Source organism: Castor canadensis, chromosome 14 (assembly GCF_047511655.1).
Source record: "Castor canadensis chromosome 14, mCasCan1.hap1v2, whole genome shotgun sequence".
NCBI lineage: Eukaryota > Metazoa > Chordata > Mammalia > Rodentia > Castoridae > Castor > Castor canadensis.
Genome location: NC_133399.1, coordinates 2,755,206 through 2,772,090, shown reverse-complemented (window position 1 = coordinate 2,772,090; position 16,885 = coordinate 2,755,206). Strand labels below are relative to the sequence as shown.

Sequence of the window (16,885 nt, the reverse complement as noted above, 5' to 3'; positions counted from 1 at the left end):
AATTCTACTTATCTTGGGACTAACAGTGGGGCCCTGTGTTCTAAATGCTTTACTTAAATTTATCCACCAATGTATTTCTTCTGTAAAACTGATGGCCTTGAGAACTAAATATGATCCTATCCAGTCAGAAGAGTCTAAGATTTGACTCTGTAAGTAAAAGCAGTGGAGAATGAAATGGTTAATAACTTAGCCAGAGAAAAGCCATTAATCAGGTGCAGGGGGGAGCCATTAATCAGGTACCATTTTTAATTTTCAAGCTGAAGGAGGTAAAGGAAGTTCAGGAGGGAGTCTAGTTCTTATAAAATTAAAAGAACAGGAGGAACCAAACTAGGATACAGTCAAATGATTATGTGGATTGTGTTAATTGTGTTCATTCATTCTTATAGATAATACTTCTTAGCAAATAACCATTGTCTTGCTTCCATACCCAGGCTTGCTTGCTTCGTAAAGATTGCCAGGGATTTTTGCCTTTATAAACCCTGCTAAAAGTGGATCAGGGCTGCTATGGGTCTTGACGACCTGTTGGTCAGAGCAGTCACCAGCTGGCTAATAAAGACTCTCCTTTAAAGTCTTTCTTGGGTGGTTGTATCTCATTCCGCCTTCTAACATAACCTTCTCCATGTTTCAATACTTTAAATTTTATCTCTGCTTTGCCATCCCTTCCTGCTGCCTCATTATCAGAACATAGCCTGTCTCTTTCACTTCTGGCCCTCCTCCCTGGGACACTATCAAAAGAATAGCAGAATAATTGGGACCAACTAGTCAGATAGCTTAGGAGAACTGGCTAGCATTAGACTTGATGTTGGCTGAAAAAGGAGGAGTTTACATAATGATTGGAGTTTCGTGTTGCATGTATATACCAAACAATACAGTCCCCTCTGGAACAATTACTGAGGCCCCACAGGAATTAACTACCTTATCCAAAGAACTAGCTGAAATTTCAGGTATAAATGATCCCTTCACTGACTTAATGAAAAAATTATTTGAGAGATGGAAGGGTTGGATGACCTCATTCTTAAATTCCTTGGTCTTAGTGTCCAGAGTCTTAATTTTAGCAGGATGTTGCATAATGCCTTGTGTCTGAAGACTATTACAGTGGTTAATTGAGACAGCCCTCATGAAAAAATTACCACTACCCTATCCAATAATTTGTTTCTAATGGAAACACAGGAATGTAAGAGCCAATGGCTCCTAAATAAATTTGCATGTCTCCTCTCCCAGACTGGCCATCTGGTTGACAACAGAGAAAGAAATGGACAAAGGAGAAATGGAAAGAAAAATCCAAGTCATACTGTCAGTTCTCTCAGCCTCCTCAGTGACTCACATGGTCCTGGAAATGCAAACATAAAATCAGTTGCAAATCTAAACGACATCTGGCTGATGATGGAAGTTACTTTTCTGTCCAGATCTCCTGGTCATCCACCTAACACTAAGCTTCTAAATTTGTCTGAACACTTTAATAGGTTTTTTCCTTTACGTCTTGCTTTTGAGAGAGACTGTTTACCATTGCAGATATGTCAAGAACAGGAGAGGGATTGGCCATGTCCAGGTTGCTGCAGGTGGTGACCCTGGGCTGGCTCATTCATTCTCTTGGGCAAGGCACCATATGGTTGGGATTATGGACCCATGCCCTCAGCCTCACTTGCAACACAGTCTGGAAAGACCAAAGGGAAAATTTCAATTCTATGTCTAAAATTGTCCCATGTTTTTAAATTAAAATCTGTTTCCTAGGTTATGGCATTAGCTAAAAGGCAAAAGAACAGCCTTCCTGAGTTCTGCTATAGATTCAATAAGGCATGTGGATTTTTTTTTCACCAGGCCCCTTAGTTAAATTAACTTATCAGGAGGTAATTCACTCCACCTTTTCCATGATTTCTATCACCAGTTTCAATGGAAATGTAATCCTGTTTACCTCAACAGTCTGTCATACAAATTCTAATTTAAAAATTTTTACCATGAACTAAAATGGTGGATTTGTGCATCCTATATCTTTGTCCAGGCAAATATGTGGGATACCAACTCTACACCCAACACTAGGCTCCCAAAATTTACTTTAATGCCTACTAAAAAACCTACTGTAGCCCATGGTAAGCTATTACTAGAATTATTTTTTTTAGAAAACCCTCAAGAGGTAAATGTAAAGCCTTCAATATCTTTGGGTGCACTCAGAATTAATGTAATTGTCTAGCATGTCATTGGGTGAATATTGTTTATGTCTGTTGTATGATTAATTTATTAGATACAAAAATTTGATAGCTATGGCAAAGTCTTATTGGAGATTGAAACTGATTCAAAATGCATCCCTACATTGACTCTTGCCTTAGATATCAAGCTGCCCAAAATGAGTCCTAAAAGAACAACATGGAAAACATCTCAATCTGCTCCATAAATTTAAAAATAAATGAACATTGTTCTTGTGGCCACTTACTTTTTACATGTTCTTGAACTCTGTGCATGCTTAAATTGATATTTATGGCATAGCTAATTTAAAACCTTCCTACATATGCATGTGTTTATACATCTTTTGGGTGATTCTTATTATTGGGTTAAAGCCAAGAAATGAAAGCCTTCAATTAGGTCTAACTAAAATACAGGCATTTTTTTGTGGACAGGAACCTCAATCTGTTTCATTTTGTCATGAGTGTAATTTACATTCAATTCTCTTATAGTTTGATATATTAACAAAAGTGTCTTTAAATTACTTACAGATAAACAGTTTAAAATTGCCTTTCTTCATGGGTCTTCATAGTGAAAATGTAAGGGTAATTGGAAAAACAATTTTATTTAAATTTAAAATTTTTTGAATGTCATTTTAAAAATACAAGTTACAAAGTCAACAAATCAATAATTAGAAAGGATATAGAAGGATATTGAGTATGTATTTTGGGGGAAAAGTTAAAGGGAAAAAGTCAGAGGAGGCTTTCACAGACAGTTTGGAGACAAGAGTGGAAAGGTTCACAATTCAGATGGGCTCACTTGTGCCAGACCTCAAGAACTTACTAAAGTCAAGAGGTTTTAAAGAAGTGATCTTACACAGGATAGTAGATATCCAAGCCCTTACAGGCACCTCTGATAGAGGGCAAACTCATATTTTTGCCAAGGCCTTCCATGTAAGTAGAGACAAATTATGTTTTGTAGTCCATGCTCATGGAATTATTTTCCCAAGCACAGTCTGTTTAACTGGGAGTATTCTGGCTTTTACTTACTCTCTATTATACTTCATAAAGGTGTTTCAAGTCTCAGACTTAAATAATTAATACTTATGACTTAGACTTAAACTGCTTAGGTGGAACACCCTCCAGATAACTCTGGAACATCTCCCAGAACAGGGGCTGATGTGGTGACCAACCATGCCACACCTGTGATTGGAACCATTTGCTATGCATGCCTTTGTTCCCTGCTCCCAGTTCCTTTGTCTTTTGACATGAGTCTCTCCGTGTCTTGAAGCTATGTGACAGACTGAACAAAATAAAAGATGTCTGGGCTCAGGATAGGGTTCAACAGGAAGAGTGCCTGCCAAGCCAGTGGAAGCCCTGAGTTATAATACATTCCCACCAAATAAACAAACATTTAATTAATTAAAGTCAGTCTTTCCACAGTGTGAAAATGTTTGCTGAGACCAGTAGCATCCACTATAAAATTTCCACAGTATGAAAATGTTTCCTGGTCAGTTTGAGGGGTTGAAATCCCAAGAGTCTTTCTGATAGATGGATATTTCCTTAGGTCTTCCTGAGGGGTGGATTTTGAATAACAAAAAAAAAATCTTAGATGGGTTGCTCAGAAAGATTTGGCACTAAGGATATCATTTAGAGGGAACTCCCTCCTACATTTCTGTATCTGTTTCTTAAAGATGTGTGTTGCCATGCCCAGCAATGGATGTTGTTTCAAGGTGATTCTATTTTCTATTGTCTCTAAAAGATGTTTGTGTTGTGATGCATGCACTTTTCTGGCTATCCTTGCATCTGTGCTTCTTCAGTCCCCGACCTGCCTATCCTAGGCTACCTCCTGTCACTAGATCGAGACAAATCACAACAGGTGGTTCTCAGTAACCCTTGTTGTGGTAGTGATATTAGAGTACATTTGCCACTTCTTTAAGTTTCGGTTGTAGAAATTTCAACAGTGATGACATGGGGAAGTAGATTATTCTCCAAGGCAGTACCTGTGCAAAATTTTTAAACTTCAAAGTGGAAAATCCCTCCCACCAAGGAACCAGTATCAAAAGTTGAAGAAATATTTCTGAATATCCTTGGGACATCCTGGCAGTTTTTGTAGGTCATACTAATAAATTTGTAGATTCTGCTAAAGCCAGCCACAAGGACATTTTAGCTTTCAAACTTGACTACTCTCTGCCATCAGCCTTTCTTACTGACACTTTAGTTTTCTGGCCTTTGTTCTTATGGATTTCTGGTTAAGGAAGTAAATGCTTATCTGAAGGGCCTCATTTGCCTCCAGTTCAGAAACAATGCATGTATATTTATCATGGACAATGTATTATGCATTGTGGAGGCTGGAAATGTTGATATTAAGTTTCTAATCTTTTTTCTGTGTTTGGTGGTATATCCTTTTTAATCCTGATATGCAGAAATCTAAAGTATTTGACTCAATTTTGGTCATAATGATGGACATGTATTACCCTCACTGCCCCTTCCCTTCAAGAAATTGGAGAGCAGCCTATCAAAGGCTATGAGTACTACGGAGGGTCAGCTGGATCACACCTCTGCCCCAGGAGTAAATTTTCACCATAGTTTGTCCATTTACCACAGTGCAGCTCCCTGGGCACTCTATTTTCCTTGCTGCCTTAAGAAAATTGCTACCTTCGTGAGTGGCCTAAAGCTGTTTGTGATCATTCAGTTACATAAAGAATATGCCTTTAAGTATACTTATCTCTTTTTAATCCCCTATTTGTATCAGGACATCTAAAGTGTAAATATGATATTCAGAGAACTAATGAAATCTATGTCAATTTTAGATGTCCTGTTTCAGTGTGCAGTTATTTCTCTTATATTAATCAAGTCAGAAGAGAAGTAGTGAGTTAAATAAACTTAGGGTGAAAATATATTCCTTTTCAAATGAATAAAATGAAACATGTAATTCATTTCTATGTCAGCAAATGTATACCCAACTCATTTATGAAATCATAAACTATTTTTAAGGAATTAATAATTTCAAGTAATAGCACAAATTAGCCTTTCTCCTCATTTCCTCAGGTCTCCCTAACTGCTCTATGCCTGCTAAAATATTTACAAACTCAGTGTAAGAGAATGGACAAAGCATTACCAAAATAATGTGCAAGCACCTTTTAATCCCACAGTAAAATTTACTAGAGAACCCATGTAAAAAGGCACACACTCAGTTACAGACCAAATATGAGAGTAGTCTCACCTTCTCTTTTATTGGATAATAAAGAGGATGGAATCATGGATGCTGTGATGAGACTGTATTGGTTAAGAAGCAGGAAGTCTCTGATGAGGACTAATGAAGAATTTAGGAATCCTGATGGCTGAGAACCATGGCTTGTCTGTTGATATGGAATCATATTTCAGATTAGAGAGCTAATACTAACAAATGCCTGTGATAAAGCAGGATCTTCCTGACATGATACCTGGGACCCTCAGCCTTAGCCTGTCCATCTAAGCCAAAATGAACTCCAACCCAGCACATAGGACGTTTTGATGACATGAAGAAAAATTTTGGGGTTTTTTTTGGCATACTGTGGTTTGAACTTGTGGCCTCAGGAAGTAATTATCCAGGCTGGATTCAAACTGTAATCACCCTGATCAATGCCTCCTGTGTACCTACTGTTAATGGGAAAAAAGGCATGTTGGAATAAAATATGTGCAGAGATAGATGAGGAGATAGAGATATTAGACTGTTGAAAGAAGTACAGGGATGGCTCAACACATGCTTTATTGGGAGAAGAATTCTTTGGAGGCAGACCCCAGCAAGAGGGTAGGAGCCCACAACTCCTTGTAGACTAGGGACAGCTGGTTGGAGAAGTTCAAGAAAGAAGGGAGTCCCAGGGCAAACTCACAGAAAGGTCACTGAAAAGGAATATCCTCCATCAGCTCTCTGCCACTCCTGAGATAATTGGGTCTTTCTAAGAGGTTGGGTGGGAAATTTCTAGTAATTGGGTAAAGGTGAATGTTTGTTATTCTTTAGGGTTGGGTGTAGAGTTTTCAGTAAGCCAACTGTGATGAGGAAGGGCCCAATCCTCATGTGGCTGCCCTATACTCACCCTAACAATTAGAATTGCGGATTGCAGCATCTAGCTCACACTATCAGAGTGTGACGAGTTTTCCAGGAATGACCATCTCCATCTCTACTGACCACAATAAAAGCTTCAATTCTCAGGACCCCCAGTGGAATATTCCTACTTGAGTCTCCCCACCCACCTTCTAGAGGGTCCACCTTTGTGTTTTTTTTTTCTTTGCTTTGCATTACATAAACAAACCTGCCCAACTCTCATATCACATCAGTAGGACTACCTGTGTTCAGTTGCCCACTGCTTCTCAAGTAAAACTTTTGTTTATCCTATTTTCTTTTCTTGATGAATTCTTTTAACAAGATGTGGATTCAAATATCTCTATCACACTCCTCATATGCCCTTTATCTTGTGTAGAAGTGCAACCTCCATATTGCTCTTAGCACTTTCTGATAGCATTTTAATTAAGCCTTTTTCTTAAAGAAAATAATTTAGCTACCTTTGTTCTCCTATGTTTGGTGTTTGCTTATCAAAGGTAAGGGGTAGTTTCTGTGTGATTGTGTTTACTCTGCGTTGTCCTGGTTCTCAGATATGTTTACAATTCGCTACTTCCAGCAACACAGTGTAAACTACATAACAAAATCCACTTTACAAAGTATATTAGGTAGACTAAATGCCTTAAGGCATTTGAATTAATTGGAAAAATAACAAAATCCTCAGACTTGGGCAACAACAGCTCACACCTTAAGTCTAGCTGGTGAAGAGGAACAATCAGGAGGATTAGGTTTGGAAGCTTCTTTGGGCAAATACTTTGAGGGACCATATCTTAAAAATACACAAAGGCTGCTGGGTTGGCTAATATGGTACACTGTCTGAGCAGCTAGCAAAAAGTTCTGAGTTCAAATACCAGGGCCAGCAAAAAAAAGAAAAGAAACAAAAACTCATCCTTTTTTCTTGCAATAAAGCCCAAATATGTAGTTCCTTTCAGAGAAGAAATAGGTTCAAATTGTAATTCCAACAGAAAGATTATGGACTAAAGTTTACACAGGTCTACACAGGACTAATCTTGAAAAAAGAATGAAAACAAAGGAAGAAAATGTGAGAGAAAGAAGAATATAAAGGGAGCTATATTCTAATATTAATAAGCAATCTTGAAACAATATTCTTAAATATATTATATAATAATAGAGACTAACAAATAGATCTCAGTGGAAAACAAATAAGACTTCAATGTATTTAAATGTAAAGAGAAAATTGATTCTTGACAGAACAGGTATCATAAAATGGTGGCTAAAACAACCAACACCTTAAAATGAGAAAAGGAAAAATCCAGGATCTACTTGAAAGAATGCTTTATATTCTCATCTATGCAAATTGCAGTGGGCAACAAGAAAGATACAATCTTATAAAGTTTCTCTGCAGTGAGTTCATATTTGCTAATGTCACTGGAAATTGCTCATATCCAAAGCTTTTCCCTCTAGTCTAAGTACATACATGTCTTTTAAGGGTAGTGGGCATGTGAACACGTTCCTGACAATGGTTACACCTATAAGGTTTGTCTTCAGTGTAAGTTCTTTCATGGCTCAAAGGTGACCGAAAAAAGTGAACACATTCTCATATTGCATATATTTATAAAGTTTCACTTGTGTGTGAGTTCTTCTATGTCTCTGATGGTGACTGGAACGAGTAAAGGCATTGAGTGAAGGCTTTCCCATATTTCTTACATCCATAGGGTTTCTCTCCAGTGTGAGTTCTTTCATGAATATGAAGGGTACTGGAAAAAGTGTAGGCTTTCCCACATTGCTTACATGCATAGGGTTTCTCTCCAGTGTGAGTTCTTTCATGAATTCGAAGGTAACTGGCTGTAGAATAGGCTTTCCCACATTGTTTACACACATTGTGTCTTTCTCCAGTGTGAGTTCTTTCATGCCTTTGAAGATAACTGGCTTGAGTAAAGGCTTTCCCACAATGCTTACATCCATATGGTTTTTCTCCACTGTGAGTTCTTTCATGAATACGAAGGTTAAATACACGATTGAAAAATTTCCCACATTTGTTACATCTATAGGGTTTCTCTACAGTGTGAGTTCTTTCATGATTGCGAAGGGTACTAGAAAAAGTGTAGGTTTTCCCACATTGCTTACATTCATAGGGTTTCTCTCCAGTATGAGTTCTTTCATGATTACGAAGGGTAGTTGAATCACTATAGGCTTTCCCACATTGCTTACATCCATAGGGTTTTTCTCCAGTGTGAATTCTTTCATGTCTTTGAAGGTGATTGGGTTGATTAAAGGCTTTCCCACATTTCTTACATCCATAGGGTTTCTCTCCAGTGTGAGTTCGTTCATGAATACGAAGGGTACTGGATAAAGTGTAGGCTTTCCCACATTGCTTGCATGCATAGGGTTTCTCTCCAGTGTGAGTTCTTTCATGAATACGAAGGGCACGGGAAAAATTGTAGGCTTCCCCACATTGCTTACATTGATAAGGTTTCTCTCCAGTGTGAGTTCTTTCATGAATACGAAGGTTACTGGAAAAAGTGTAGGCTTTCCCACATTGCTTACATCCATAGGGTTTCTCTCCAGTGTGAGTTCTTTCATGAATACGAAGGGTACTTGAATCAGTGTAGGCTTTCCCACATTGCTTACATTCATAGGGTTTTCCTCCAGTGTGAGTTCTTTCATGTCTTTGAAGGTGACTGGCTTGATTAAAGACTTTCCCACATTGCTTACATCCGTAGGGTTTCTCTCCCGTGTGAGTTCTTTCGTGATAACGAAGGTAACATGCATGAGTAAACACTTTCCCACATTGCTTACATCCAAAGGGTTTCTCTCCAGTGTGAGTTCTTTCATGAATATGAAGGTTACTGGAATGAGTGTAGGCTTTCCCCCATTGTTTGCATCCATAGGGTTTCTCACTAATGTGAGAAGTTTCATGAATGTGAAAGGTACCAGATGGAGTGAAGACTTTTCCACCTTGTTTCCATCCATGAGATTTCAGCACATTGTGTATCCTTTCATGGATTAGAAGAGCCTTGCCATCAGTGAAGTTTTTCCCATAAGCATCACATATATTGCTTTTACATGATGCTGTTCTAAGAAGAGATTCCTTGCTTACAATGTTCTCTGGAGTGTGTTGAAAGGGTTCTCCATGTTGAATACAATGTTTATGCTCATGCAGTCTCTCAAATATTTCAGTTCTGTAAAACAAAGATTACCGTTGTTATCCTATTATTTATTTATTTATTTGGAGAAGTTATGGTGTTTGTTACTGTAAGGATTTATGAACACAAATGTACTACATGTTCTGCAGTAGGACTGAGGAAAGCTATTACCAAAACAGTGGTGTTCATTATGTGTTTCCATCACACTATTTCCATGTTAGGTGTTTGACAACTCTGAATAAATTTTACTACATTGAAATACACTTAAAGTGCTTTTTGAGATGCCTTGGATCAAAAGCATGTTGGATTGTAAAATAAAAGAAGGAACCAGTCTATTCCAGCATGCAAAATAATCCCATTGTGATGGAATTTGATATAATATAGTTAAATTAGTTTGTGCACAGAGTGGGATTAATTTGTCACAGGACAGTGTCTCTTGTGACTTCTTATGACAAAACATTATGAAAAATGGTACATATCAAACTTTGAATTTTCTGATTGTGGATGTGTAAATTATTTTTCCAATCTTAGATAAACTTTTCACTGATTTTAGCAATTTATAAGTACAAGTTTTAGTTTCATTTTCTTGATTTTCAGACTTCTTCTCAATGGCACATCTGATACTCACTGTTTTGGTGAATATGAATTACCTCATATTTCTTCTGGGATTCCCGAAGTCCTCTTCAATATTTTCATTCTCTTCTTTTGTTTGTAAAATATAGACACATAGAAAACATTAGTATTTAATTAGCTATTTTCATGATATAATATGGTCATGCATGTACATGAATCATTATTGTCCTTTTTTAAATAGCCCATGAGGCAAAAGCACCACTGAGTCACAACAGTAGGGCACACTTTGATTAAGGTAATGATGCCATATTTACCTATGTAAGACAGGTTGCTGTAGGTTTCACGCATCACTTCTAGGTAGAGGTTCATTTGGGAAGGATCCAAACAGCCCCATTCTTCCAGTGTGAAGCTCACAGCAACATCCTCAAAGGTCAGGGGCTCCTAATATGTCACACACACATTTATGAGAAGAATGGTGAGTGTCATGACAGTGCAAACAGACAATCTCTGTGTAATAAATTCACATGATGATGTGGTCTCCCCATAATCAATGCATTTTATTTTTATCACACTCTCATTCTCCATTTATACTCATAAGCACATCATAGTAATTCTAACATATCACTGGACCTATTTGCTGAATTCAAAGCAGAACATGGTCACAGAAATTACATGTTATACACTGAGGTTTTACCAATCTACTAACAAATTCCTTCTTCTTAGTTCCCATTTGAGTAATATCAGGTGCAAATAGACTGCAGCAATAATGTTTTTACTGCATGAGTAAAAGTTTCTTGTCTACAGATATTGTAGAACTGCTAATGGAATGAACCTCACCAAACTAAATACAAACCATAAAAAGGGGAGAGTGTCCTGAAGCAATTTATTCCAACAATATCCTATTGTATATATACTATTTATGATTATTTACACATTTATGCAAGGTTCAACAGAGAGAGAACCTGCAATGCACTCATGGTCATGAATACAAAGTAGATATGACAAATAGTATTTAATATCTCTTTCCAAAACAATTTTTTTTTTTTTGGAAATGAGCACCACCTTGGTGACTGTATTGAGAGAACATTTGGAAGCTTCTACCTGGTTTAGAACAGACCAACCAAAATTTAAACCTAAATAAGACTCATGAAGGATTACTCACATAAAGTTACAGTTTTTGCTTTAGCAAGAAAAAAACATAATGCAGAAAGGAGAAATTTGGCATGTGTCCCTGGAAATAGATGGATTTCAACTAGCTGTATACAATATTGCAGTTTCTAAACTATACCTTAAAACTCATAAATGAAACTACGTTAAAAGTGTAATCAGTGTCATAAATTGCAAACAGCAATTAAAAATAATTGGAATAAGAAAGTGATCCCTTGAAGCACTTGTGGAGGCCTAACCTTGTAATTCCAACAGAAGGACAACAACTTTGGAAACATTGGGAAATACAAAAGATAAAATCTGAATGCTTTTGTAGTCATGGTGTCACATGCCTGTCATCTGCACTGAAAGCAGAACAACAGGAACAGTGAACTGCATACACTAATGAATGAGAACATGATTGAGAAATGCAACATAAGACACCATGTATGAATCATGATCTATGTCCTAAATTTTAGAATTAGCTGAGAAAAATAAGTGTTCAAAATCCAAATACTTCAGGAAAGTTTAGTGTTTGAATGGGGTGGAAATTGATACAATCTCCACTTTAACTATAATTATGAAATAGAGTCCTGAAATTGTTTCTAATACCAACAGGACACGTTATGAATGGTAATCAGAAGTATTTTTCACATCCTGGAGAAGACATCCAGAAAAGACCCAAAAACCATGACCACTGTAACAAAAGTAAAATTAGTGTAGTTCAATATCACACAGAATTCAGTTTGTGATATATATTCAAAGACAGCATCAAGAAGACTTCTACATGGAAAGGTCTAAGACTTTTTCTAATTCCAAAGGGTCAAAAACAGAATAACACTGTTTAATGGATAACATGGGAAAAGTAGGGAAAGGATTAAGGTGGTATCCATCTACTGAAGTAATGTGAGTACAGACCCTTTTTATTCACATCTACCAGGACATCTGGATACCTCCTATGCATGCATGTGCAGATCTTTCCATGTATTTCAGAATATCCTCAGATTATTTCACTGAGTATATTCCTATGTCTTTTGTCTGTTGTGGTACATCAGCGTGAAAATCGACAATTTATGCATCTGGTCATTTAATCAAGTTCCAAAGGTCTTAAGAGTTGTGGTTATCCGTATGCCAGAAACTAACACAAAAACCAAATAGTAAAAATTTTACTAAATACCCACATCTCTCAAAAGCACAAAAGCATTCCAGTAGCAGGAAGAATCTAATGTTGTCTTTCTGTTAGATTCTCCCTCTCAGATTTTTCTCAGTTTGTACAAAACAGTGCAAAGAAAACCAAATGCTTGTGAAGCAAAATTTTTAAAGTGTTCTGTTCTTCATCAAGTTATGCTCATTGGTGCCCACCCTGATTCAGTAGAAAAGCCCTCTTTACTGTCAACTTGATAACAGAATTATCACAGGGAATAATTTCCTGGCACTGAAAGTTGATTTAACCACCTGTCATGGGTTCTATACTTTTACATTACTATTTGGGAAAAATTCATTGTGTTCATAAAAAAAATTTTTTTTGGTTGTTAATGAATTCTGTAACACTTGCATCCAGTTGGCTGAAGAGCATTTTGAATTATCTATCATCACTTTCTGCATTTTTCTCCTTCTTTTTTATTGTTTGGTTGTACAATTATGTTTGCAAAGCAGATTCCCTACTGCTTGAGCTACACTTCTAGTCTTTTTGCTCTAGATATTTTTGCAGATGTGAGCTGATGAAATATTTGAAATTCACCAAAAACACTGAAATATAAAAATAATTGAGTCCTTGAGAAAAGAAATCAATAGCATGGTGGTAGTCAATTTCTGAGCATGAGCAAAGTCACAGATTCTATACCAAGCAGTGAAAGAAACTAAACTTAAACAAAATGATACAAACAAAAAAGAAATGAACAAAACAAATTCAAGTGTTAATTAAACATAAAAATAGGATTGCCTGTATTATTTTTATTGGTTTTTTCCTAGTGTTACCTTCCTATTTTGAACCAACTAATCAATAACTTTCCAAAAATGGGTATTTCAATTTCCAAATTAAAAGATGATTATGAGACACAATACAAAAGGAAGAACTTATTGGACCCTGGTGCCTCACACTTGTCATCCTAACTACTTGGGAGGCTGAAGTTAGCAGGATCATAGTTTGAGGCCACCCTGTGCATCTGGGATGGTAGCATGTATCACTTCACTAGCATATATTCTGAAGCCACTTAAAGGGGCACAGGATAAAAACCAAAGTTGTTCCTATTCATCAAGGTATTCTACGAGTTTTAGTAATTTTGTGATAGAATTTGTGATAAAGACCAAACACAGTTTTTTAAACATGTCACCCCAAAAAATAACCTCTCAAGAAACTCCTTTCTTTCAACTGGAGATCCTAATGGTCTCTGACTTTCCCTAGGTCCATCATAGCTTCCACAACTGTCACAAATAACATTGGGACTAGACAAATTCTGTGAATGAAAATGCAACCAACTGAAAACTTACCCAAGCAAAGTAATCTTGGTAACACTAGTGGTTAAGATCAATACACCACCGTCCTTCATGTTCCCATTATACTTAGATGCATAACAAGTGAAGCACACACTTCTGATTCTTCCATGTCCCACCTCAAATTCATCAATTTACTCGATCAGCTGAAAAAGGATCCTAACTATACAAACTAACCCAATGAAATTCTCTGCTCTTTCCAACCAGTTTCTGCCTCACCCTCAGCCTGAGGCACAATATCAACGTGTCCTTCAATGTCACATAAAACAGTCTCAAGGCTAAGGATCTCTTATCCAGGAGCTAATTTGGGTCCCTTGTTTACCCATAACCTCTCAGGTTCTTTTCACTACTTTTTGCTCCTCTTTACCACTCTTGAAAAAACAGCCCTTCTTTGCCTTGTCTTGAGGCACAAGCATACCCTGCTGTTGGGGTTGTCCAGCCACTGAAATCATAAGCTCATGTTTTGCCTCAATCTTCATATCATTTTTTGAAAATGCTGTCTAGAAACTGATGAAAGAGAACATCAATTATATTCACAAGCCTTTGATAAGTTTCCAATCTCAACCACCCCATTTGAAACCCAACAGCAAGTGCACCACCATTGCAGTGAGTTATGCAATGCAGGCTCTCTGTAAATTTACATATTTACTAAAACCATAAAGCCCATGTCTGGGATCTGGTTGTGCATTCTTGACCCTACTTCCACATTTTTACATAATTCAGGACCATCAATTTTACCCTAAGCAGATTGGAAGGAGTGCGAACAACAAGAATCAGCTTCTGCTACTGAGAAACTACTACCTCCCACTATAACCTCATCTGGGGAGAGAATTAAGGGCTCCAGGATGGGTCAGGTTACACAGAGGTAGAGAACAGGATGACAGGATCCTGGTCATTTTTGCAGAACTACATGCAATAGAGATGATGGAGGGCCACAAGGCATTTTAGGCAACTAAGGCCCCAGACTCCAGTGCTGTGCTGGGGAGGTCAAGGTCTTTCACCACTGCTTCAGGCATGTCCAACTTCCTTGTCCTCCTAAGACTGGGGACACTAGTCACAAACACTACATTGGCCTGCTATGGTGACTTGGGTTCTTCACTCCACCCCAGCTGAGCACACACATAACAGGGGAGTGAGATTGAGTGCCACAGTGTCCATATCAGAAGAAATCTCAGTGATTCAGAAAATGATGGGAACCAAAAAGTCATTTTCAAAAGATTAGGCGGTGGTGCCTCCTCCAACTGGATTCTGGTTGGACAATCTAGACAGTTCTTTCCCTCCAGCAATTTTCATTGGCTATAGAAACAAGGACCTGTTGTGTTAGACCTGTGTGACAGGAGAATTGATACCCCACAAGGCAGAGTGCCAGGACCAATAAGTAATTCCAGTCACAGTGCTTAGAAGACTGGCCTCCTCCCTGGACCTTATGCTCGTTCCCCAGTGTGGGACTGCATTGTGTTTAAGCAGAACCTGCAACTGGCATTTCCAAAACAACTCTATTTCTTTCATGTGGAAATGGAGCCAGGAAAATATTGAGAATATGCCAAACTCAGTATAGTGTCATCAAGTGTTAGATCATGTGCCTAGCAAATGTGAATCCCTAACTTAAATTACCAGTAAGCCAGAGAAAGGATTTATTCTATCTTCATTTATTTATTTTCAGTACTCTTTCTTCTCTGATATTTTATAACCACCCTTTTCTTCTTTCCAAAAACTCATTGCAAGTTTCACAAAACTAGTGCATTTGTGATATATTCTGTAAACAACGTTCGATTTTCATTCTCTCATTCAGAGTGAAAAATTTCAATCACTTTTGGAAGAGTTGCACAACCTTAGAAAGCTGCCAAAAGAGAAGATTCTCAAAATGCAAGTCATCTGTTAAATGTGAGGAGGAGGTGTGGGCTTAAGAATTAGAGCACCTGCTTTCCAAGTGCAAAGCCCTGAGTTGAAAACACAATACCACCCACAAATGTGTAATACATCTTTCTTGGTAGCATTAAAGAGATGCTGAAGGGGGATTCCAAGATGGTGATGAGAGGGAGGAAGCAGAAAGCATGCTGGAGATACACCTTATAGGAAAAACCACCGAGAAAGGGCAAAACTTTGACTCCTCCACACACCCAGCCCACACGTAGCACTCCGAATACATGTTTAACGGAGAAACAAGGAGGGCTCTCATGCCACCAGATGCCATTGCCCAGACCTCTTGGGAAGACGCAGACTACAAGGTGAGCTAAGTGGCACGTGGTACTACCACTGACACCCCTGGGCCAGATCAGCATAGCCCCCTGAACAGACCAATGCCCACCCAGGAAAAAAGAGAAACTGAATAAACAACAAAAAAAAGACACATAGCAAAGAGGGCAGAGCACCTTGAGCACCGAAGAGGTGGAGAGGGGAAATCCCCCGCAGAACTGTAAATAAACAAGCCACCCAGAGAAGGCAGGAGTGGAAGGCTTCACCCAGCAACCAGGAGCAGGAAAGCTTGTAAAAGTGGTAGTGAGAGGAAAACTCCACAGGAGAGAAGGAAGGCCCACTTCCCACAAGAACTGTAAATAAACACGCCAGCTGGAGAAAGTGGGTGTAGCGCCACCTCCCCCAGTGTGCTTGGAGAGGGGAAAGCTTGTAACAGTGGAGGTTGAGCCCAGGAGAACTCTAAGTAAACAAAGCCTGCGGAGCTAGGTGAGTGTTAAGCTCACTCCTGAGATATGCATAAATAAAGCCTCCAGCAAAAGCAGGCTGAGAGCAGCGGGCAGATAACCCATAGCCTCAGATAGACATTCACAAACCAGATTCCAGACTCTTTTTTTTTTCTCTCGCTCTCTCTTCTTTTGATGAGACAACAACCGAACTACAACTGCATGCTGAAAATCTTACTGAAAATGTATTGCATTTTAAGTTGGGATACTGGTGGGTTTTTTTTTGGGGGGGTGAGGAAGGTTGTGTTTTTCCCCTCTGATGAGACAATGACAGAACTACTTCTGAGACACCATCTCCAGGATTGGAGGCTGAGGGAATAACACCAAAATTATTAAGACTGAAACCTTATTGCATTTGAACTTGGAGATTTTATTTTATTATATTTTATTTTTCAATCCTCTCTCTGTCTCTCTAATGCCTGTTTAGCTTACTGTTGATTAGTACACTATCCCTCCCTGTTTATATATTTGAAACTTTTTTATTTGTTTCTTTTTTTACTTCTTTGTCCATGTGTTTTTCCTTTCTTCTTTACCTTCTTTGCTTTCCCTCTCCTCACCCTTCCATTCTAAATATCACCATTGTTATTATTACAAGCTAGAAAATACTTA

The 16,885-nt window shown here is 38.0% G+C and overlaps 1 protein-coding gene across 9 annotated transcripts in view; it reads right to left on the bottom strand.

The window, feature by feature from the left end:
• Positions 1 to 5,191: 5,191 nt before the first annotated feature.
• Positions 5,192 to 16,885, bottom strand: part of LOC109674122 (uncharacterized) — a 387,761-nt gene continuing 376,067 nt past the window's right edge. For all 9 annotated transcript variants that reach the window (XM_074053671.1, XM_074053670.1, XM_074053677.1 and 6 more), the window contains 3 exons: positions 10,253 to 10,379; positions 10,016 to 10,067; positions 5,192 to 9,401 (listed from right to left, as the gene is read on the bottom strand). In XM_074053671.1, the coding sequence (XP_073909772.1) occupies positions 7,862 to 9,401; positions 10,016 to 10,067; positions 10,253 to 10,379 (1,719 nt within the window). In that variant the 3' untranslated portion in view covers positions 5,192 to 7,861. The remainder of the gene's footprint in view (positions 9,402 to 10,015; positions 10,068 to 10,252; positions 10,380 to 16,885) is intronic.